We start from the raw sequence: 22,688 nt of genomic DNA on the forward strand, positions 1-22,688 counted from the left end.
CCCCTCCCCTCCCTTCCCCTCTCCTCCCCTCTCCTCCCCTTCCCTCCCCTCCCCTTCCCTCCCCTCCCTCTCCTTTCTGTTCACCCTTTCCCTTTATAGGGTTGTCCTTAGCACTATTAACTTTTTAATTTTTTTTGAGATGGAGATTCGCTCCGTCACCCAGGCTGAAGTGCAGTGGCACGATCTCGGCTCACTGCAACCCCTGCCTCCAGGTTCAAGTGATTCTCCTGCCTCAGCCTCCCAAGTAGCTGGGATTACAGGTGCTTGCCACCACGCCTGGCTAATTTTTGTATTTTTAGTAGAGATAGGGTTTTGGCATGTTGACCAGGCTGGTCTCAAACTCCTGGCCTCAAGAGATCCATTCGCCTCCGCCTTCCAAAGTTCCGGGATTACAGGCGTGAACCACCACGCCTGGCCTGTACTGTTAACTTCATTTCAATTGACTGATGGCTTTTGAGGACACAGGGAGCTCACAACTATTCTTCACAATGACAGCAGCTATTTTTTAATTATAAAATTCGTACATACTCTTGACTGACTTAGTAACTCCAGAAAAAATGAAAATAGAAATAAATGTACATATTCATCATAATGTTGGAGCAGTGCAGAAATGTCAAGAGGAACAGGAAAAAAAAACATGAGCAGCCAGGCGCAGTGGCTCACGCCTGTAATCCCAGCACATTGGGAGGCCAAGGCAGGCAGATCGCCTGAGGTCGGGAGATCGAGACTGGCCTGGTCAACATGGTGAAACCCCATTTCTACTGAAAATACAAAACTTGTCGGGCGTGGTAGCATGCACCTATAATCACACCTACTTGGGAGGCTGAGGCAGAATAATTGCTGGAACCCTGCAGGCAGAGGCTGCAGCGAGCCGAGATCGCACCACTGCACTCCAGCTTGGGTGACAGAGTGAGACTCCTTCTCAATAATAATAATAAATAAATAAGGATGATGAAGCAGGTGATGATGAGGGTGAGGTTTTGGTGAGGAAAGTGGTGACGGTGCAGATAATGGTGACGATGATGAGGGTGTGGGGACAGATGTGTGATGACAGCCACTGCTGAGCACTTACCACGTGCCAGGCCGGATTTTAAGTGCTTTTCACAAATTATGTCACCGAACCCTCCCCTCGGTCCTGTGGGGAGCCACCGTTGTTGTCCCCACTTTAAAGATGAGAAACCTGAGTTCCTAGAGGCACAGTGCTTTGCCCAGGACCACACAGCTGCGGGCAGCCACTGGGGCTGGCCCAGTCCCTCCTGCCTGAGCCCGTGCTCTGCTCCGGGGAGGCTGCAGGGATGCTCGCGCTGCCTCTCGCCCACCCTCATTCCTGGCAGGACCAGCTGGCTGCGTTCCCCACACGTGTTCCCTTACACGCAGGGCGGCGCTGTGAGGTCTGTGATGATGGCTTTTTTGGGGACCCGCTGGGGCTCTCTGGGGCCCCCCAGCCCTGCCACCAGTGCCAGTGCAGCGGGAATGTGGACCCCAATGCCGTGGGCAACTGTGACCCCCTGTCTGGCCACTGCCTTCGCTGCCTGCACAATACCACAGGTGACCACTGTGAGCACTGTCAGGAAGGCTTTTACGGGAGCGCCCTGGCCCCTCGGCCCACAGACAAATGCACACGTGAGTACCTGCCTCCAGACCCCAGGGGAGGGGGCACGGTGGGCCTCTTCTCCTCTACCCTGGCTCAGGACGCAGAAGGGGGGGCTGAGGAACCCGCTGGAACCGGCTGGCCCCTCTGCAAGGCTGTGCAGCCTCAGCTGGTTACTCCCCTTCCCTGTCTGCGTGTCCAGAAAGCACAAGGGTTTGCCCCTCTCCGGGGTCTCTTTCAGCTGTGAGATCCTAGAAGCTCCGATCCTGAAGCCTGGATAGTCTAGCGCTTATCTCCCACTCTGCAGTTGGCACATATGGCTGGCGCAGGGTCCTGCGCCCAGGGTCCGAGGCCATGCCCCCAACATCGCCTCCGTTAACACGTAGCCCCTGGGAGCCCCCAGAGCCCTGCAGGAGGGAAGCTCAGCCTTCACCCCACATCCGTGTGCTTGGAGCCCTTTTCCACGCTGCAGCCGCGGGTCCCGCTCACTCTCGCTTTGTGGAACCCCCACAGGAAATGCCACTCTGGCCCACAGCGAGACGCTGCCCTGGCGGTCACTGGGAAAGCAGAGTCACGGGACTTAGAGCAGTGGGTGCAGGGCTGTAACTGTGACCCTAACCCACGTCTCTGGCCCTCTGCAGCCTGCCAGGCTCAGAAGGGCTGTCTGCCGCCGTGACTGCCTGGGCTGTCCCTCTAAGGATACGGTCAATGGGCTGAGGCTTGAGCTCAGCCCTGGAGCCTTTTTCCAGCAGGGGCATCAGAATCTGGGCTGAATGTGCGGTATCGTCTCTGGAGGCGGCCCCATCCTCTCTGCCTCTGTTGGACCCCGAAAGGTGGAGCAGACAATCTGCACATTCCCAACACCCCTTCCTGCTCCCCCCGCCAGCCTGCAGCTGCCATCCACAGGGCTCGGTCAGTGAGCAGATGCCCTGCGACCCCATGACCGGCCAGTGCTCCTGCCTGCCTCACGTGACTGGACGAGACTGCAGCCGCTGCTACACTGGCTTCTTTGACCTCCAGGCTGGGAGGGGCTGCCGGAGGTAGGTAGGGTGAGACTGTTGGTGCCTTGGGGACTTTGCCAGGATGGAAGAAGGTGCCAGGCAGCCCCCAGGGAGGGGACTGATTTGGAAGGTGTTGTCCCAGGCCCACTGCCATGTACATTGTGCCCTATGCTGAAGGGGGGCAAAGGGACAGTCTCTTGACATCAGAATCATGGCTCTGCCAGCCCAGGATTTGAGCCAAGAGCAGCCCTAAGAGATGTCCAGGCGGGCAGGTGGCTGGTTTGCTCTCTGATTCCCTTCTCGGTGACACCATCACTGGGTGGCCTTTTGGCCACAGTAGCACCTTGGACAAGCGTCCTTAGGAAACATGGAGGACTCCCGGGAAACACCAAGTGGAGCAAACAGGTTTCTTCCTTGCAGGACTTCTCCAAGCCCTTAATGTGCTAATTGCATCGTGACTTTCCAACAGAGAGGTATAGGCTCCCCGAGACATGTTTGTCCCATAGCCTTATTTTATCTTCGTTTTTCCCCAAGCATCCTGGGAAAATTGTGCTTTCCGGAGCACAGCTGGGGAAGCTGTGCCATGTACCTGTTTCACAGCCCCTGCTGACCAGACCCTGTCTCCTCTTCATGGAGACAGGGTCTGGTCAGCAGGGGCTGTGAGCTGAGGCCCCACCAGCTGCAGCCGCCAGAGGCTGGGTCAGGGGTGGCGCTGAGCTTGCCTCAGACCCAGTTCCTTCTCTTATCACAGCTGCAAGTGTCACCCACTGGGCTCCCAAGAGGATCAGTGCCATCCCAAGACTGGCCAGTGCACCTGCCGCCCAGGCGTCACAGGCCAGGTCTGTGACAGATGCCAGCTGGGTTTCTTTGGCTTCTCCATCAAGGGCTGCCAGGGTAAGGAGGCTGGGTTCTTCCCAGGCTGCCGGGAGGGTGGGGCCTGAGGTCTCTGGGCAAAGATGATGGATGGGGCAAATGGGTACGGCGGGAGAGGATGGTCAGACAGGAGAGCAGCTGGAAGCGTGGAGTGAGTGAATTGGGAAGGACGCTCAGGAGTGAGATGCTGCCCTGGCACTGACCAGAAGAGCAGGGTCATGTGGCCCAGAGCAGTTGGGGCAGGGCTGTACTTGTGACCCTCACCCAAGTCTTTGGCCCTCTGCCAGCATCCTCATGCCAGCCAGGAATACAGTCCCAGATGCCACTGTGAAGTGCCTGTGTGCCTGGGGCCATCATGTTACCCTCTGGGCCTCAGTTTCCTCACCTATAGAGTTGGGCTGCACTGGCAGTTCCTAAACCTGGCTGTCCTCAGATCCCCTAGGGAACATTGGAATAAGCCAGGCTCTGTGCCGCCTTCAACCTTCTGAATCAGACTCTCCAGGGCAGGGCCCAGGAGTCTGTATTTGATGCTGCCCAGGGGGTTCTGATCCAGAACCCAGCATGCACTGCCCCTGGCCCCTCCAGCCTGCAGGTGCTCCCCGCTGGGCGCCGCCTCGGCCCAGTGCCGGGAGAATGGCACGTGCGTGTGCAGGCCTGGCTTTGAGGGCTACAAATGTGACCGCTGCCACGACAACTTCTTCCTTACGGCCGACGGCACACACTGCCAGGAGTGCCCGTCCTGCTACGCCCTGGTGAAGGAGGAGGTGGGTCCACCCAGAACTGCTCACCTTCCCATTCATTCTGTGTCCCCAGCGAGTGCCAGCTGTGTGCCAGGCACCGGGAACTGCCTGCTCACCCAAGCGCTCGGACCTTGCAAGCCCACTACCCACCTTCTCCCTGTGCCCACCCAGCTCCGGGCCTGTTCCAGCCCCGCTCCACCCTCGCCCCAGCCCTTCCCCTGTTCTGAGTGAATGGGACTCTTGTCACCTGCTCTTCCTGACCACACTGGGCTGAGGTCTCACTTTTCTCAGGTTCAGTGGGGATGAGACCACAGATAACCCCTTAGTAAGGAGGGTCCACAGGAGGTGCTTCTGAGTCGGGAGTGGGGGGTGCAGGAGTCAGGAGTTCAAACTCTAGAGTTAACCCATCGGGCTTCCCCTCTGCCAGCTCCATTCATTGTCATGTGCCTGGGTAGGCAACAGCCTTGGTAAGCCTCGGGCTCTCTCTTGCTCTAGACTGGAAATAGTTCAGACCTGCAGCCCTTTTCTGGAAACCGTTGGGGCCAGCTTTCAGAATTTGTGGCATTGTAGAAAGATAAGATGGCATGCACTGAGGCGCGGTGCCTCACGCCTCTCATCCCAGTACTGTGGGAGGCTGAGGCAGATGGATCACCTGAGGTCAGGAGTTTGAGACCATCCTGGACAACATGGTGAAACCCTGTCTCTACTAAAAATATAAAAATCTGCCAGTGGGGTGGCACATACCTGTGATCCCAGCTACTCAGGAGGCTGAGGCAGAAAAACTGCTTGAACCCAAGAGGCAGAGGTTGCAGTGAACTGAGATCATGCCGCCACCACACTCCAGCCTGGGTGACAGAGCGAGACTCTGTCTCAAAAAAAGAAAAAAGAAAAATGGCCTGCACTGAATATTACATAATTCCCCACTGTGAACGGGCCAGCCTCCATAGTCAAGCCCAGTGATATTTATACAGGAAGACAGATGACTATTCCCACCAAGCGGGTAAATGGAGACCACAGTGGCCTTTTTCAGAACAGTTTTACTTCAGGTCAGATTTTGCTCTCGAGTGAGGAATGGAATGCCTTGTGGTTTTCCAGAACATTCTGGACTTGGGAATGGAGGACAGGGCCTGGGACCTGTGTCTGCCACTTAGAGTGGTGACGGGGGTAATCGGGCAGGCGTGTGGCAGGCATTGGTGCTGAGCCTGGCTCCCAGGACATGCTCTGTAAATGCAGTGATTGTCCGATGAAAACACGGGGCTAGGGGACGTTTATAGCCCACTCACCAGTGGCCATAGCGTGCCTTCCGGTGCAGCATCCTGGGGACCCAGTGAATAGGACAGATAGAAATCCCTGTGGGGCGTCCCTTCCCGTCCCTTCCTCCCTCCCTTCCGAGGTAGGACAGCAGAGTGGTCAGCGGTGTCAGCAGGAGGCATGGGGTGGGAAGGGAAGAGGCAGCAACCGTGGGCTGGGCAGGGTTGGCTCTCAGAGCTGTGGCATACCCTGAGTGTTGAGGTCCAGGGGAGGATTTGGAGAAGGGAACCCCCAGGGAGAGTGGCAGGTAGAAGCCGGGGGGAAGCCTGGGCCGACCTCCATGCCACCAGCCTCATTTGCCTTTTCTTCCCTGTCCCCTCCAGGCAGCCAAGCTGAAGGTCAGACTGACTTTGATGGAGGGGCGGCTGCAAGGGTCCAACTGTGGCAGTCCCTGGGGACCACTAGACATTCTGCAGGGAGAGGCCCCAAGAGGGGATGTCTACCAGAGCCCCCACCTGCTGCCAGGTACAGCGGGGGCAGAGTGGGAGGGTGGGAGGCAAGGGGAGGCCCCCAGAGCCTGCAGTCTGGTCTTGTCAGATGCTTTGGAGGCTCTCACGACACAACCTGGTCACTGTGGGCCTCTCCTTCAATGTCCCTAGCCCACCTGTAACTTTATTAATATCAGTCCTTGTCCCCATGACCCTGCCTTACCCAGACTCTAAGCTCAGTGAGACAGGCTGGGCTCCTTCGTTTATTCACTCCCTCCACAAGGGGGTCACAAGGCGCTGCTCCAGAGGCTGGACTTGGAGGGCCCCATCGCTTTGATTCTTGGCCGTGTCGCTCACTGCTGTAGCCCAGCACAGCGCTCAGCACATAGAAAATACTAATACCTGAGTAAATAAGAAAAAAGGCGGGCGGGGCGCGGTGGCGCATGCCTGTAATCCCAGCACTTCGGGAGGTCAATGCAGGAGGATTGCCTGAGCCCAGGAGTTCAAGATCAGCCTGGGCAACGCAGCAATAGCAAGACCTTGTCTGTACAAGAAAGAGAAAGAAAGAGAGAGAGAGAGAGAAGGAGGGAGGAAGGAAGGAAAAAAAGGAGGGAACTGGCCAGGTGTGGTGGCTCAAGCCTGTAATCCCAGCACTTTGGGAGGCCGAGGCGGGCGGATCCCAAGGTCAAGAGATCGAGACCATCCTGGCCAACAGGGTGAAACCCCATCTCTACTAAAAATACAAAACTTAGCTGGGCGTGGTGGCGTGTGCCTGTAGTCCTGGCTACTCGGGAGGCTGAGGCAGGAGAATTGCTTGAACCCGGGAGGTGGAGGTTGCAGTGAGCCGAGGTCTTGCCACTGCATTCCAGCCTGGCACCTGGCAACGGAACGAGACTCTGTCTCAAAAAAAAAAAAAAGAAGGAAACTCACTAAAGCCAGGAGGAATTTGGCCTGGGACCTGGAAATGGCGCTGAAATGGACTGGATTACATTGTGAGGTTTCACATGTGTAAGTGCTACGCTCCTTCAGCAGCCAGACAGAGGCAAGCTGAGAACCTGTTAGCAGGACTCACTGTGGACATAGGGGCTATCGGATACCACGTCTTCAGTTGCCCACGTGTGAGGCACCGTGTGAACTGGAGCTTATTGGAGCAGGGGGTCCAGGACTGCTGGTGTGGCTGCAGAAGGCCTGGGTCCCTCCCGGTCCCTATGTAAGGCTGACTTGCTGTGGGTGGGACCTTGGGTCGTGTTTGCCTTCCCTGGGCCTCAGCCTGCATCCGTAAAACGGGGGGCTCTTCCCTTTGGGACTACCTGTTGGTGTTTGGGTTGCTGATACCTGGGGAATGGAGGGCACAGAAGGGGACCCCAGGCGTGGGGGCTTTTGGGCGACGTCTCCACCACTCTGTGACCCCTGGGCTGTGGGCTTTCTTTAGCGGCTCGGGAAGCCTTCCAGGAGCAGATGATAGGCCTTGAGGGTGCTGTGAAGACTGCTCGGGAGCAGCTGCAGAGGCTGAGCAAGGGTGCCCGCTGTGCCCGGGCCAGAGCCCAGAAGACCTGCACCCAGCTGGCAGACCTGGAGGCAGTGCTGGCGTCCTCAGAAGAGGAGATTCTGCACGCAGCTGCCGTTCTTATGTCTCTGGTATCCCAGGGCCCCCGCCCCACCAACCCAAACGCACCAATCCAGGGCGTTGTTCCCTGCTCCAGCCCCGCCAGTGACCTGGCGACCTTGGGTATGACTCCCCACTTTGGGAGGCTCAGTTTCGTCTGCAAAATGGGGATCACACAGCGCCTCCTCCGCGGATTCAGCGAGGGGACGTTTGCGAAGGGCGAGGTGTGCCCCGAGGAGGCTGGATGCGCAGTAAGCAGTGGGCGGCGTCCTTATTGCTGTTTCTGCGTCCTGGGACTCCGCTCACTGGATGCCGACGTTGTGACCAGCTTTGTGCATTTACAAAACTGCTGGTGCCATCCAGTTCTGCCCCACCCTTGAGCCAGATACAGCCCTTGCCCTTTGGGGACAGGCTGTCAGTTTCCTCTCTTCTTCTTTCTACAGGAGATTCCTCAGGAAGGGCCTGGCCAGCCCAGCAACTGGAGCCACCCGGCCACAGAGGCCCGTGCCCTCGCCAGGAGGTGAGTCCCAAGACATGGTGAGGTTGTGCCTGGCCCTTCTCCTGGGGGTTCCAGGGTCACAGTCAGCCCACAGGTTCCCCCACCCAGGAGTCGGGATCAGATATTACAAGAGCTGCCTGGTGGGGGCAGTGTCCCCAGTAAGGGGAAGGGCAGGCAAGGTGAGTGAGTGCAGAGATGTTGGGGGCAAAGCTTTGTTGACTGAAGGCATTGGAGAGCATCTGCTGGCTTTCCTTTTGTGACAGTTGTATAATATACAAGTTATTATATTGGGGTAGAGTTCACACACCGTGTAATTCAGTGCTTTCCCTATATTCTCAGGTAGCAAAGCCATCATCACAACCAATTTTAGAATTTTCTTTTCGTTTCTTTTGAGACGGAGTCTTGCTCTGTCGCCCAGGCCGGAGTGCAATGGCGTGATCTCGGCTCACTGCGACCTCCGCCTCCCGGGTTCAAGCAATTCTCCTTCCTCAGCCCCCCAAGTAGCTGGGACTGCAGGCATGTGCCACCACACCCAGCTAATTTTTGTATTTCTAGGAGAGACAGGTTTTCACCATGTTGGTCAAGATGATCTCGATCTCTTGACTTTGTGATCTGCCTGCCTCAGCCTCCCAAAGTGCTGGGATTACAGGCATGAGCCACCGCGCCTGGTCAGGATTTTCATTATCCCAAAAACAAATCCCCGGACCCATTTGCCACCACCCCCTGTCTCTCCTTATCTCCCCAGCCCCTGGAAACCACAACTCTACTTTCTGTCTCTCTAAATTTGCCTATTCTGGACACTTCATAGAAGTGGAATCAGACAATGTATTACCTTTTACAACTGGCTTCTTTTACCAAGCACAGTGTTTTCAAGGCTCATCCACGCCATGGCATGGACCAGTGCTTCACTCCTTTTTATGGCCGAATAATATTCCATCGAATGGAACTGCCACATTTTGTTTATTCGTTCATCTGTTAACAGACACTTGGGCTGTTTCATCTACTGCCTTTAAGAAGCAGCTTAAGGCCGGGCGCAGTGGCTCACGCGTGTAATCTCAGCACTTTGGGAGGCTGAGGCGGGTGGCTCACTTGAGGTCAGGAGTTCAATACCCAGCCTGGCCAACATGGTGAAATGCCGTCTCCACTAAAAGTACATAAATTAGCTGGGCATGGTGGCACGAGCCTGTAATTTCAGCTACTTGGGAGGCTGAGGCAAGAGAATCACTTGAACCCGGGGGGTGGGGAGGTTGCAATCAGCTGAGATCACATCACTGCACTCCAGCCTGGTGACAGAGACTCCATCTCAAAAAAAAAAAAAAAAGAGGTCCAATTAATCCTTATGTCAACACAACAGTCACAAACTCCATGTAACAGGAACAGGGCGTGGAGTACGCTTCCTATCAGTCTTTAAAGTGTGTGACACAGAAAGGTGGAAAAGGAGTCCCCATCTTTGTGGCTGTCCTCTGTTTGGGGAAGCAGGAGGCCTGGGTCGTAGGGGGTGTAGTTCTGGTCCTAAGCCCCTTCTGTGCGAGCCCTTGCTGACGGTCAGGTGGGTGTCCTCACACAGCCACAGAGACGCCGCTGCCAAGATCGCAGCCACTGCTCGGAGGGCCCTGCTCGCCTCCAACACCAGCTACATGCTTCTCCAGAGTCTGCTGGAGGGAAGGGTGGCCCTGGAGACCCAGCGGGACCTGGAGGACAGGTGAGTCCCCCCAGGTGTGGCTAGAAGCTTGGCGTTGGCCTTCTGGAGCTGACAGGGCTCGGCCAGAGGCTGCTGCTTCCGGAACCAGCTCCCTCAAGTCCCAATGTTCTTTGTCATTGGTGTCTGGGGTATCTTGGGTCTGCATCCCACTCGGGGTGGGGCCACGGGGTCTTGGGCACACTCGGTGGTGAGTCGCAGTAACCACTTGTGCCTAGCGGGTGCAACTCAGCCTCTGAAGAGAAGGGACAGGAACCAGAGCCCAGAGCAACAGATCCCTCGCTCTCCCTCTGCAGTGTCCCCTGCGCCCCGGCCCCTGCACCCCAGCCCAGGGCAGCTCCTCTGAGCTCTTCCACAGCACCAGCTTCTTTCTCTGCCTCTGCAGAGCAGGCAGTTTGCTTCTCTGCTTTGGTGACCCACTCTGTCCCTCTCAGTTTAAAGGTCCATGGACACTCCCCAGCGTCTTGCTGAGCGTTCCTAAATGAGAATGGGATTGACTCCACTTAGATCGGGTGTCCAGCCCTGAGCCAGTCACATGAGCCACCCAGGGGCAGGGCACTGGCTCTCTAAAAAGGGGGAAGGGATGGAAGGGAAGCCAGGGGTCTCCACCCCAGCAGTGCCCTTGTCAGGGAGGAATGGGTGGGACAGGGTGTGGACAGCTGGTCAGGATGGAAAACCCATCCTAGCTGGTTGGTTATAGACACAGGCAGTCAGGGCGAAAGGGCACACAGGGGTTCGACAGCCCAGGGCCCTCCATTCATCAGTGGCGAGGATGTGCCCAGCGTCACTGGGAAGGGCATGGCTGAGGCAGGGCCAGGGCCAGGGCCACTGCGCTCCCCACTTCACCAGGCATTTTCCTCTTCGCCATTCACCCAGAAGAGCCAAACATTTGCAAACATGTGATTCTTGAGTGGAAACCAAGCAGAGGCCTTTCAGCAAAGTGTGGCTGAACTGAGTGATGCAGGAACAAGAATGTGGCCCTTTCACAGCCCGTCTGGCTCATTGGAAAGTTGCAGAGAAGCGGCCACTTTCCAAGGCAGCTGTGCAGGCCCTGCAGAGGGCTGCTCTGCCTGGGAAGTTGGCAGAGGCCTTCGCAAACCAAGGGCTCTGGTCCGGCGCCCAGACAGGGATGGGGAGGGCCAGTCCTGCCTCCCGCTCCACGGCCTCTGTTTCCTCCCAGGTACCAGGAGGTCCAGGCGGCCCAGGAAGCGTTGGGCATGGCTGTGGCAGAGGTGCTGCCTGAAGCGGAAAGTGTGCTGGCCACCGTACAGCAAGTTGGCGCAGATACAGCCCCGCACCTGGCCTCACTGGCTGCCCTGGGAGCCCTGGTCAGCTCAGTTGCCCTCAGATCCGTGGGGTTGGGGGGATCTATTATAGAAGCTGGAGGTACAGTGGCGCATGCCTGTAATCCCAGCACTTTGGAAGACCCAGGCGGGTATATCACCTGAGGTCAGGAGTTCGAGGCCAGCCTGGCCAATGTAATGAAACCCCATCTCTACCAAAAATACAAAAATTAGCCAGGTGTGGTGGTTCACACCTGTAATCCCAGCTACTGGAGAGGCTGAGGCAGAAGAATCACTTGAACCTGGGAGGCAGAGGCTGCAGTGAGCCAAGATTGCACCATTGCACTCCGGCGTGGGTGACAGAGCAAGACTCTGTTTCAAAAAAGAAAATAAAATTATAGCAGCTGGAGAAACTGTTGGGGCCCGGGCAGAGGCAGGGGCTGTGGCTCCTTTTTAACTACATTGCAGCCAAGTCAAATGATATAAACTACTGCGGGGTGGAGCTCGACCATTCTCTGTTGATGATAATATCAAGGCTGAGGTCTCTTCCCGTTACACTGACATTAGCAATGACATCAGACAGACCTGGGTTGCGATCCCAGCTCTGCCACTCCGGCTCTGTGACCTTGGCCGAGGACTTTCCTTCCCTGAGCCTCAGTCTGTCACATGGAACTCCCCACTGGGTTATTTCAGAGCTGCTTCTGTGGGAGCTAGGCAGAGATTCAGGAGCATCGCTGAGGTAGCCGGCCGGCCCCTCTGTACCCATCACCTTGTACTCATCACCTCTGCATGAGTTGGGTCTATGGTATCATTTCAGTAGCCCTGAAATCCTAAAAAACTCAGAAACTGAACGTTAAAGAAATCAGCTTATGGCCGGGTGCAGTGGCTCACACCTGTAATCCCAGCATTTTGGGAGGCCAAGGCAGGTGGATCACAAGGTCAGGAGTTCGAGACCATCCTGGCCAACACAGTGAAACCCTGTCTCTACTAAAAATGCAAAAAATTAGCCGGGCATGGTGGCATGCACCTGCAGTCCCAGCTACTCGGGAGGCTGAGGCAGGAGAATCGCTTGAACCCAGGAGGCGGAGGTTGCAGTGAGCTGCGATGGCGCCACTGTACTCTAGCCTGGTGACAGAGCGAGACTTTGTCTCAAAAAAAAAAAAAAAAAAAAGAACTCAGCTTATACAAATGCCTATTTGAGGTCTTTGCTTCTCCCATTCCACGTGAAGAGTAATGCACAGCCGTTAGTGCGTTTGAGCCCAGGTTCTGCTTCCGACACCCCTGAGGGTGTTAGATCATATGTAGGACCTGCATACTTCTTCTCCAAAGTCTGGAAGATTCTGCATTCTGAAGCCATGCAGCCCCCAGATCTTAGTTCAAGACTGTGGAGCTAGGGAGGCATTCTCGGTCTGCAGTGAGGCAGTGTGGGTCAGAGAGGCTAGCTGAGTCGCTGGAGGCCATACAGCTAGAAGTTGGTAGAGCTGTTATCTGAGCCTCAAGTGAGGGGTCCCCAACCTGGCTCCTCTTGCCCTGGCCCCTGGGGTCCACACAAAGCCTCACCCCTGCTATTCCTGCCCCTGGGGCTTCTGAGCTACCTGGGGCATCAGGTAGGCTCACCAGGTTTTCAGGGGGCTTGGTTCACGGCTGACAGCCAGGGGAAGACTTGCTGCCTCAGCCCAGCAGGGCACCTCCCCCCAAGTAGCGTTTACCCTTCCTGCTGAGCCCATTGTCTCCCTGCAGCCTCAGAAGTCGGGGGCTGAAGAGCTGGGCCGGAAGGCGAGGGCCCTGGAGAAGACAGTTGCATCAAGACAGCACCTGGCCACCGAGGCTGCCCGAGCCATCCAGGCTGCTGCCCAGGCGGCACTGCAGAAAACAGAGCCCCTCACACAGGTCAGCTCATGCTTGTGCTCTGAAACAGGGGGCCTGGGAGAGGTTGGGGCTACCCCGAAGGTGATCTGGGTCAGGGTTGCAGGAGGGAGAAGGGCAGAAGTAGCTCTTTCCATCCCTCTGGTACCTCCTGCAAAACACACACAGCCTGAGGCAGGGGAGGGGACCCTGATACCCAGAGAAGAGGCGATGGACAGACAGACAGAGGACAGCAGCAGCACCCAGGCCACCCCACCATCCTGGGATAGTTCTCGCTCATGCCTCCATTCATTAGTTCATTCTCTAGATATTTTTGTTTGGTTTCGGTTTTGGTTTTGAAACAAAGTCTCGCTCTATTGCCCAGGCCGGAGTGCAGTGGTGCAGTGGCGCGATCTCGGCTCACTGCAACCTTTATCTTGTGGTTCAAATGATTCCCGTGTCTGCCTCCAGAGTAACTGGGACTCCAAGCATGCATCACCATGCCTAGCTATTTTTCTTTTTTGTATTTTTGGTAGAGACAGGGTTTCACCATGCTGGTCAGGCTGGTCTCGAACTCCTGGCCTCAAGCGATCCACCTGCCTCAGCCTCCCAAAGCGCTGGGATTATAGGTGTGAGCCACCACACTCAGCCCCATTCTTTTTTTTTGAGATGTAGTCTTACTTTGTCAGCCCGGCTGGAGTGCGTGGCGGGATCCTAGCTCCTGCAACCTCCGCCTCCCAGGTTCAAGTAATTCTCCTGCTTCAGCCTCCTGAGTAGCTGGGATTACAGGCTTACACCACCAGCCAGTTATTTTTTGTATTTTTAGTAAAGATGGGGTTTCACCATGCTGGTTAGGCTGAACTCCTGATCTCAGGTGATCCACCTTCCTCAGCCTCCCAAAATGCTAGGATTACAGGAGCAAGAATGGAAGTCTGGCTTCCCTTCCTTTTAAAGACAGGATAAGAGGGCCGTCTGTGATGTGTGAGAATGTATCTGAAGGGCTGAGCCCGGTGCCCGGCGCTTACCTGGAGTGCTTGGCTCTGCTGGGGCCCCGGGGCAGCACCTGCTGATCTGCTGTACTCCCTCATCCCGGGTAAGGATGCCAGGAAGGGAGATGACTTCCCCAGGAGTCAGGGCCAGGCCCCAGTGTGTACTGATGCCCCGCCCCACAGCAGTCAGAATAGGGCTGAGGCAGTGCTATGTGTCTCCTCAAACTCTAGTACTTATTTATTCTTATGACAGTGGCATTCACGGGGCATACAATTACCCATTTTGGATTCAATGGCTTTTAGTACATGGCAACGTTGTGCCACTTCCACCTCAGTCTAGTTTCAGAACGTTTCACCACCCGTAACAGAAACCCCATGCCCACTCCGCAGTCACTCCTCACTTCCCCTCCCGAGGCCTGAGTCTGCTTTCTGTCTCTGTAGATTTCCTTAGTCTAGCTCTTTCGCAGAAATGGAACCATGTGATACGTATTGATTGTGTCGGGCTTCCTCCTGCTAACGTAATCTTTTCAGGGTTCACCTGCATTGCAGCCTGGATCTAGACTTGCTCCCTTTTTAAGGCTCAGTCATATTCCCGTGTGTAGGTGAAGCACATTTTGTTTACTCATTCATTTCATTCATTCATCAAACCCAAATTCTTTGAGTATCTAGTCCTGTTGAGTGGCAGTGAGGAAGAAACTGAGTTTCCATAAATCGGGGTGGTATCATAAACAGATTTGTTGTGATTTTCGCATCCACTTGCTGAGATAAAGCGGTGTTCTTTTTTTCTTTTCTTTTTTTTTTTTTTTTGAGATGGATTCTTGATGCCACCCAGGCTGGAGTACAGTGACTCAATCTTGGCTCACTACAATCTCCGCCTCCCAGATTCAAGCCATCCTCCTGCCTCAGCCTCCCAAGTAGCTGGGATTACAGGCATGCACCACCACGCCCAGCTAATTTTTTTTTATTTTTTCTTTTTTTTGTATTTTTCGTAGAGACAGGGTTTCACCGTGTTGGCCAGGCTGGTCTCGAACTCCTGACCTTAAGTGATCTGCTTGCCTCAGTCTCCCAAAGTGCTGGGATTACAGGCATGAGCCCCTGTGCCTGGCTAATAGAACAGGTGCTCTCGTTCCTTTCATTCTAGTGTTCCAGTTTTCCTCAGGGTTTTTGTGGAACAGGTGTCTGCTTGGGAGATAGTCAGCGTTCAACTTTTATGTAATAACACAGATCAGGTGCTCCTGGTGGACAGTGTGACCCAGAGTCAAGGATTTGGTGATGTTTTGGGCACCCGTATATGTGGTTTGGTGCCCGCTGAGCTGCCCCCAGGCACTGCTTCTTGGAGCCAGCGCCCAGCCTCTCCTCATCTTTCTCCAGCTGCACCAGGAGGCCAGAGCCGCCCTGACCCAGGCTTCCTCGTCAGTCCGGGCTGCCACAGTGACCGTCATGGGGGCCAGGACTCTGCTGGCCGACCTGGAAGGTACGTGTGTCTGGCTGACCACTAGGCTCTGTGATACACAAATGCCCCTGACAGCCACTCAGCTGTCGCCTCGGCCAGGGCAGGCTTGCAGAGGACAAGAGTCTGGTCTTGTGGGCTTCATTAAGCCAAGTGTACTGTTCCCTCCACCTCTCAGGATCCCGCCCCCTCTCATAGACCGCTCACCTAGGACCTGCCCATGTGGCTCTCCCATACACCCTGATCATCAGACCACATGCAGAGCCCTCAAGACCCAGCAGGAGGAGACGCTGACGTCATTGGCTGCCCACCGAGGTCAAGTCCGCTCTGGCCCGGGCACCAGTTAGTTACCTGGTACAAATATGGCTGTCCTGGTCCAATGCTGAGTTGGGGCTCTGGGAAGGGTGAAGTTTCTCTTTAGAAGGGCCTATGGGTTCATGCCAGTCCAGGCCTGTCTTGAGCCCTAGGAAAATAGGCCCAAGTGCCCTCATTTTGCAGATGGGTAGACTGAGGAAAGGAATTGCTATTCATCCCTGGGTCAGGGCTAAGCTGGGAATAGAAGCCAGCAAATACGATTCTGCAAGTGTCAGCCGTGTGATGAGCTTCTGTGATACCCAATTTGCTCCAGAGAGAAGCCCCCTCACCTTTATTTGTGGCTCCTTATCCAACGGGCTAGATAAGGCAGGAGCGCACTCTGAACCCCCAGATGTTTCTTGGGGTCTGAGGCCAGAAGCCAGGCTTCTGCTGTTGTCTCGGTTCTGTGGCCTCCCTCCCAACCCTGCCCACGGCCCGGAAGAGATGGAGCTCTAGGTGTGGACCCAGCCCCCTCCGGGGCAGCGGGTGGGCCGGTCCGTGCCTCCTGATCCCCAGCTTCCTGGTGGCTTGAAGCCCTATCCCCACCTTTCGGGGGCTTCCTATGGGGAAGGCGTGGCCGCGTGTGCTTAAGCAGCTAGAGTCATATTTAGAAAAAGGTACGTTCAACAATTCATAATGACAGAATGTTCACATCTTAGAACGTTAGAATTATGAGAGGTCTTAAAGTCATCTGCCGCAAATCTCACACCTGACAGTGGACCCATCCACTCTCAGCTTGCTTATCTCCTACCCTGGGGGGCTCGCTCCTTTACAAGGTTTCACCTTCTCATTGCTGGGGTCTGAGAATGAGAAAGCTCTTGTATGTAGTAGATGGAAATTTCCTTCCACGGCTCCCATATTCCACAGGAGGGTTAACCTCAAACCTCCAAGCCCACGCTCTTTTCCCCATTCCGATCCCATTTTAGAGACACCCCCTCTTACCACCAGTTGGCCTGTGCTCGGTTGGTGCTTAGGATAAAAGGAAAATTCATGAAGTGAACTGTGGAGCAGTCTTCCCCAGGGCGTGGCCCCGGGTCTCCTAGCCTGTGATATGCGCTGCCGGGAGACGGTTTACGTTTAGGAACTGTCTCTTACTGCTGCATCCTCTTGAGGTCTTACAGAGAACACTGGAGAATATTAAAGGCTCTGAGAAGGCCTGTAATACAGAAACCTGCTTCACTTTAGACTTAATTGATATGTCCCTCTAATGTTTGTTAACATTGTGGCGAATGAGGGCTCCATAGCATACATGTTGAGAAACACCAATTTTGCGTATAAGGAGCAAAGCAGACCTAATTTCTGGATAGAACAATTCTGTAATACTATGCCCCAAAGATTAGAAGACCTCATTCTTTTTAAAAATTGACTTCAACTTTGTCCACTGTAATCGGTACTTTTTTTTTTTTTTTTTTGAGATGGCATCTCTCTCTGTTGCCAAGGCTGGAATGCAGTGGCGTGATCTCCGCTCACTGCAACCTCTGCCTCCCAGGTTCAGGCAATTCTCCTGCCTCAGCCTCCTGATAGCTGGGATTACAGGCGCCCACCACCACACCTGGCTTTTTTTTTTTTTTTTTTTGTATTTTTAGTAGAGATGGGGCTTCACCAGGTTGGCCAGGCTGATTTTGAACTCCTAACCTCCAGTGATCCGCCCACCTCAGCCTCCCAAAGTGCTGGAATTACAGGTGTGAGCCACTGCGCCCGGCCTGTAATCAGTTCTTTTGATGATAAACTTCCTTTAGAATATTTTTTTGAGTTGGGGTCTCACTCTGTCACCCAGGCTGGAGTTCGGTGGTACAATCGTAGCTCACTCTAGCCTCAACTCCTGGCCTCAAGTGATCCTTCCACCTCAGTCTCCCGAGTCGCTAGGTCTATAGGTGTGTGCCACCGTGCCCAGCTAAGCTTTTTTCTTTTTGTAGAGATGAGGTCTCACTGTTTCCTAGGCTGCTTTCAAACTCCTGGCCTGATCCTCCTGCTTCAGCCTCCAGAGTAGCTGGGATTACAGGTGTGAGCCACGGCACCTAACTAAATTTCCCTTAGAATTTTATCTGAAAGGAAAGGAAATAGCCTCGTTGTTTACAAAGAAGGAAATTGCTTCTTCTTGGATAATAAAATCTATGGGAATTGTAACATTTTGGCCAGGTGTGGTAGCTCACACCTGTAATCCCAGCACTTTGGGAAACCAAGGTGGGCGGATCACTTGAAGCCAGGAGTTTGAGATCAGCCTGGCCAATGTGGTGAACCCCCATCTCTACTAAAAATATAGAAAATATATATATTAGCTAGGTGTGATGGTTGCGCTCATAATCCCAGCTACTCAGGAGGCGGAGGCAGGAGGATCGCTTGAACCTGGGAAGCAGAGGTTGCAGTGAGCCGAGATCTCTCCACTGGGCGACAGAGTGGGACCTTGTATTTTAAAAAAAGAGAGAGAGAGAATTGTAGTATCTCCCTTTTTGTCTTGGTTGCTTAAGAGCTCAGAGGTCAATAGAACATTTGGTTTCTGCAACGTCATTATTGAGATTTTCGGACACTTTTCCCTCCTCCTCCGTCCTTCCTCATCCCTCCAGTTACATTGGACTCTTGGTTTTCCATGGTAAGGATCCATTTGTTGATTTATCGGTCACTATAGACTGCCTATTGTTTAGACATAGGCGGTACATGAAAATGCGGAGCTGAGCGGACTGAGCCGTGGACTGTGCTAGCCCCCACCACTGGCCCCAGCATTGACCACCATGTAATAGACATTCTCATAGAATATGCATCTGGAAATTCCCCAAGCAGCATGTCTATGTCTCACTTGCTTTTGTTTTCTCCTGGAGAAGTCTGAGAAGGTGATACGCAGCTTTCATGCACCTCAAACCTCCACTCGTTGTCCAAGGGTCTGTGGCCAGCCAGGCAGCTCTGCCAGCGGCTGCCTGGGAGGAGAGGAGGCGTGAGCCCAGTTCTCCTGACCCAGCCTCAGCCGGGTTTGCAGGAATGAAGCTGCAGTTTCCTCGGCCCAAGGACCAGGCGGCTCTGCAGAGGAAGGCAGACTCCGTCAGGGACAGGCTGCTTGCAGACACGAGAAAGAAAACCAAGCAGGCGGAGAGGATGCTGGGAAACGCGGCCCCTCTTTCCTCCAGTGCCAAGAAGAAGGGCAGGGAAGCAGAGGTGTTGGCCAAGGACAATGCCAAGGTCAGGGCGGTGGCTGTGACATTAGCGGCCTCCTGCCTTCTGGAGGGACCACCCTTCTGTAGGTCCCTTCCCAACATCTGTGCTGACTCCTCTGCACTTACTGCTCAGTGGGTCCAGGCACTTAGCTCAGGGACTCCAGGGGGGTGCACCTGTGGGTTCCTCATGAAATAGGTGTCATTGCTGTCCCATTGTACAGGTGAGGACACTGAGGCACAGCCAGGCTCATGAACTTAACCAGGACTCACACCTGGGTCTGGCTTTTCTTCCTAAACTTCTAGGTTTTTCTTTTCTCTTTTGTTATCTTTAAGTTTGTATTTATTTATTTTACCTGTCTTTCTGTTTTTAATTTTTTTGTTTCTGTAATTTTTTTTTTTTTTTTTTTGGAAACGGTCTTGCTCTGTCGCCAGGCGCCATGCTAGAGTGCAGTGGCACGATCTCAGCTCACTGCAACCTCCACCTTCCGGGTTCAAGCAATTCTCTTGCCTCAGCCTCCCGAGTAGCTGGGACTACAGGCGCACACCACCATGCCCAGCTAATTTTTGTATTTTTTAGTAGAGAGGGGGTTTCACTATGTTGGCCAGGATGGTTTTGATCTCTTGACCTCGTGATCTGCCCGCCTCAGCCTCCCAAAGGGCTGGGATTACAAGCGTGAGCCATCACTCCAAGCCTGTTTCTATAATTTTTTAAGACAGAGTCTTACTCTGTGGCCCAGGCTGGAGTGCAGTGGTGCAATAGCAGTTCACTGCAACCTCCACCTCCTGGGTTCAAGTGATTCTCCTGCCTCACTTCCAGAGTGGCTGTGATTATAGGTGTGCTCCACCATACCCGGCTAATTTTTGTATTTTTAGTAAAGTGGAGTTTCACCATGTTGACCAGGTGGTCTCGAACTCCTGACCTAAGGTAATCCACCTGTCTTGGCCTCCCAAAGTGCTGGGATTACAGGTGTGAGCCACTGCACCTGGCTTAAAAATTTTTTTTTTTTTTTTTTTTTTTTTTTTGAGATGGAGTCTCAATCTGTCACCCGGGCTGGAGTGCAATGGCATGATCTCAGCTTACTGCAACCTCCACCTCCTGGGTTCCAGTGATTCTCCTGCCTCAGCCTCCCAGGTAGCTGGGAGTACAGACATGTGGCACCACACCCAGCTAATTTTGTATTTCAGTAGAGATGGGGTTTCACCATGTTGGCCAGGATGGTCTCAATCTCCTGACTTCAGGTGATCCACCCCCTTGGCCTCCCAAAGTGCTGGGATTACAGGCATGAGCCCCTGCACCCAGCCTAAAATTGGTGCCAAATTCTAATGAGTGCCTGTCTCTGCAGCTCTGTTGCTGGCTCTTTTGCTCACACACCAAGCAAACTGTCTTTATGGCACCTAGAGAACATGCTGGATTTGCAGTTGGGGTCCCCAGGCTTGACTTCTTCCCATGCCACTTGGGCTTTGGCCAGCCCTTCCAAGCCCCTGTGCCTCTGTTTCCTCATCTGCAAAATAGTTGGAATTTCTCCTCCTGAGAGAAACAGGTGGTATCCAGCCGTCTGCACTGTGCCCCAGTACCTAGCCTGCATTCAGCACATATTCGTTGCATGCATGCATGAAGGATCTGCCTGGTACAGGCGACTGCTTGGCATTCTTGCCGTAAGAGCTATTTACCTGCAAAAGGACTTACGGCACTCACCTCTTCTCCCTCCGCTGCCACCCACCCCATAGCTCGCCAAGGCCTTGCTGAGGGAGGGGAAACAGGGGCACCGCCGTGCCAGCCGGCTCACCAGCCAGACGCAAGCCATGCTCCAGCAGGCATCCCGGCAGGTTCTGGTGTCTGAAGCACGCAGACAGGAGCTGGAGGAAGCTGAACGGGTACGTGTGCCAGGGCCCCCACCCCATCACTTCCTGCCCCTGGCCGCAAGGGTGGGGGCGCCACTCAAGCTGTTTCTCCCTCCTCCCTCTGGAAGGTGGGTGCTGGGCTGAGCGAGATGGAGCAGCAGATCCAGGAATCACGCATCTCCCTGGAGAAGGACATTGAGGCCCTGTCAGAGCTGCTTGCCAGGCTGGGTAAGGAGACCCCAGGGCTGGGCCCTGAACCTCTGGGTCCCTGAGGCACCTCTAGGATCTTCCTGTGAGCTCCAATCCTGGGGAAGATTTCCTCCCTGTCCTTACCTCCATGCTTCCCATGGCCCCATCTTTATGTTCAATGACAAGCGTTTGTAACCATGCCCAGGCCTCTATGCCGTATGAGACGAGGTTGGTGTCTAAAAATGAGTTCACTTTGAGTCACTCTTTGTGCCTCCAGAGACCTGTATTCTTGGAGGCAGAGCAGGGGGCACACAGAAAGCTCACCATTAGCAAGAACACCTACAGACAGGGGTGAGCAGGTCAGCCCTCGGGGACTGAGGGCTCAGGAGAAGAAAGGCTGTCACGGCAGCAAGTGTGGCGTCAGGCGCCGGTTTGGAGTCAGACCAAGATTCAGGTCTGGATCTGTCCCTTCTTTAGCCATTAGACCTTGGGCAAGTCACTCCACCTCTCTGAGCCTCAGATCCCCCATCTGGAAAATGGGAGTCACCGTGGGGTGATTTAGAAAGCTCTTACCACAGTGTGTGGTGTATTTTAAGAGTGAGGAAATAGCAGCTCATAGAAAGAGGTCAGATTCAAGGTGGGCCTTAGCAAGGAGGGATTTGAATGAAGGGAATAGCACCTCCCCAGGCATGAAGGTCCCAGAAGCCCGGTGTTGGGGAGACAGCAGATGGGACAGTGAGCAGAAAAGAACGGCACGTGTTTTTTCAAATTTTAAAAGACACATAATATTTTTTTCTTTTTTTTCTTCTAGACAGGGTCTCAACCTGTCACCTAGGCTGGAGTGCAGTGGTGTGATCTCGGCTCACTGCAACCTCCGCATCCCGTGTTCAAACAATTCTCCTGCCTCAGCCTCCCGAGCAGCTGGGACTACAGGTGCATGCCACCACGCCCAGCTAATTTTTTTTATTTTTAGTAGAGACGGGGTTTCACCATGTTAACCAGGATGGTCTCAATCTCCTGACCTCATGATCTACCTGCCTCAGCTTCCCAAAGTGCTGGGATTACAGGCGTGAGCCACTGTACCTGGCCAATATTTTCTATCTTAACCATTTTGAAGTGTACAGTTCAGCATCATTAAGTACATTCACTACTGTTCTGTCATCACCACTACCCATCTCTAGAGGTCTTTCATCATCTCCAGCTGAAGCTCTGTCCTCCAGAAACACTCACTCCCCATTTCCCTCCCCCAGCCCCGGCAGCCACCATTCTACTTTTGTCTCTGTGAATTTGACTACTCTGGGCCAGGCGCGCTGGCTCCCGCCTGTAATCCCAGCACTTTGAGAGGCCGAGGCAGGCGGATCATTTGAGATCAGGAGTTTGAGACCAGCCTAATGAATATGGTAAAAGGCTGTCTCTTCTAAAAATACAAAAAAAAAAAAAAAATAGCCAGGCATGGTGGCACACACTTGTAGTCTCAGCTACACAGAATGCTGAGGCAGGAGAATCTCTTTGACCTGGGAGGCGGAGGTGGCAGTGAGCCAAGATCGAGCCACTTCACTCCAGCCTGGGCGACTGAGTGAGACTCCGTCTCAAAAAAAGAATTTGACTACTCGGCACCTCATATAACTGGAATCGTACAGTATTTGTTCTTAAAAAAACTTTTTTTTTGGAAACAGGATCTTGCTCTGTTGCCCAGGCTGGAGTGCAGTGGTGCAATGGTGGCCCACTGTAGCCTCAGACTCCTGGGGTCAAGCAATCCTTCACTTCAGTCTTCAAAGTAGCTGGGACCACAGGCACGTACCACCATAATCTGCTAATTTTTGTTGTTGTTGAGATAAAAAC

General features: G+C 54.1%; 1 protein-coding gene across 2 annotated transcripts in view; it reads left to right on the forward strand.

The window, feature by feature from the left end:
* LAMC3 (laminin subunit gamma 3) overlaps positions 1-22,688 on the forward strand; it is a 77,501-nt gene that overhangs the window by 50,755 nt on the left and 4,058 nt on the right. The window contains exons 14-27 of one of the 2 annotated variants that reach the window (XM_032257619.1): positions 1,378-1,623; positions 2,478-2,631; positions 3,344-3,486; positions 4,051-4,229; positions 5,840-5,981; positions 7,377-7,582; positions 7,994-8,070; positions 9,617-9,751; positions 10,929-11,076; positions 12,772-12,921; positions 15,237-15,339; positions 18,641-18,840; positions 20,544-20,690; positions 20,786-20,885. In XM_032257619.1, the coding sequence (XP_032113510.1) occupies positions 1,378-1,623; positions 2,478-2,631; positions 3,344-3,486; positions 4,051-4,229; positions 5,840-5,981; positions 7,377-7,582; positions 7,994-8,070; positions 9,617-9,751; positions 10,929-11,076; positions 12,772-12,921; positions 15,237-15,339; positions 18,641-18,840; positions 20,544-20,690; positions 20,786-20,885 (2,130 nt within the window). Of the gene's footprint in view, positions 1-1,377; positions 1,624-2,477; positions 2,632-3,343; positions 3,487-4,050; positions 4,230-5,839; positions 5,982-7,376; positions 7,583-7,993; positions 8,071-9,616; positions 9,752-10,928; positions 11,077-12,771; positions 12,922-15,236; positions 15,340-18,622; positions 18,841-20,543; positions 20,691-20,785; positions 20,886-22,688 lie in introns of both variants that reach the window. The other variant, XM_032257618.1, reaches the window with a different exon arrangement.

This window comes from Sapajus apella, unplaced genomic scaffold, assembly GCF_009761245.1.
Source record: "Sapajus apella isolate SASKATOON/1434 unplaced genomic scaffold, GSC_monkey_1.0 scaffold97, whole genome shotgun sequence".
NCBI lineage: Eukaryota > Metazoa > Chordata > Mammalia > Primates > Cebidae > Sapajus > Sapajus apella.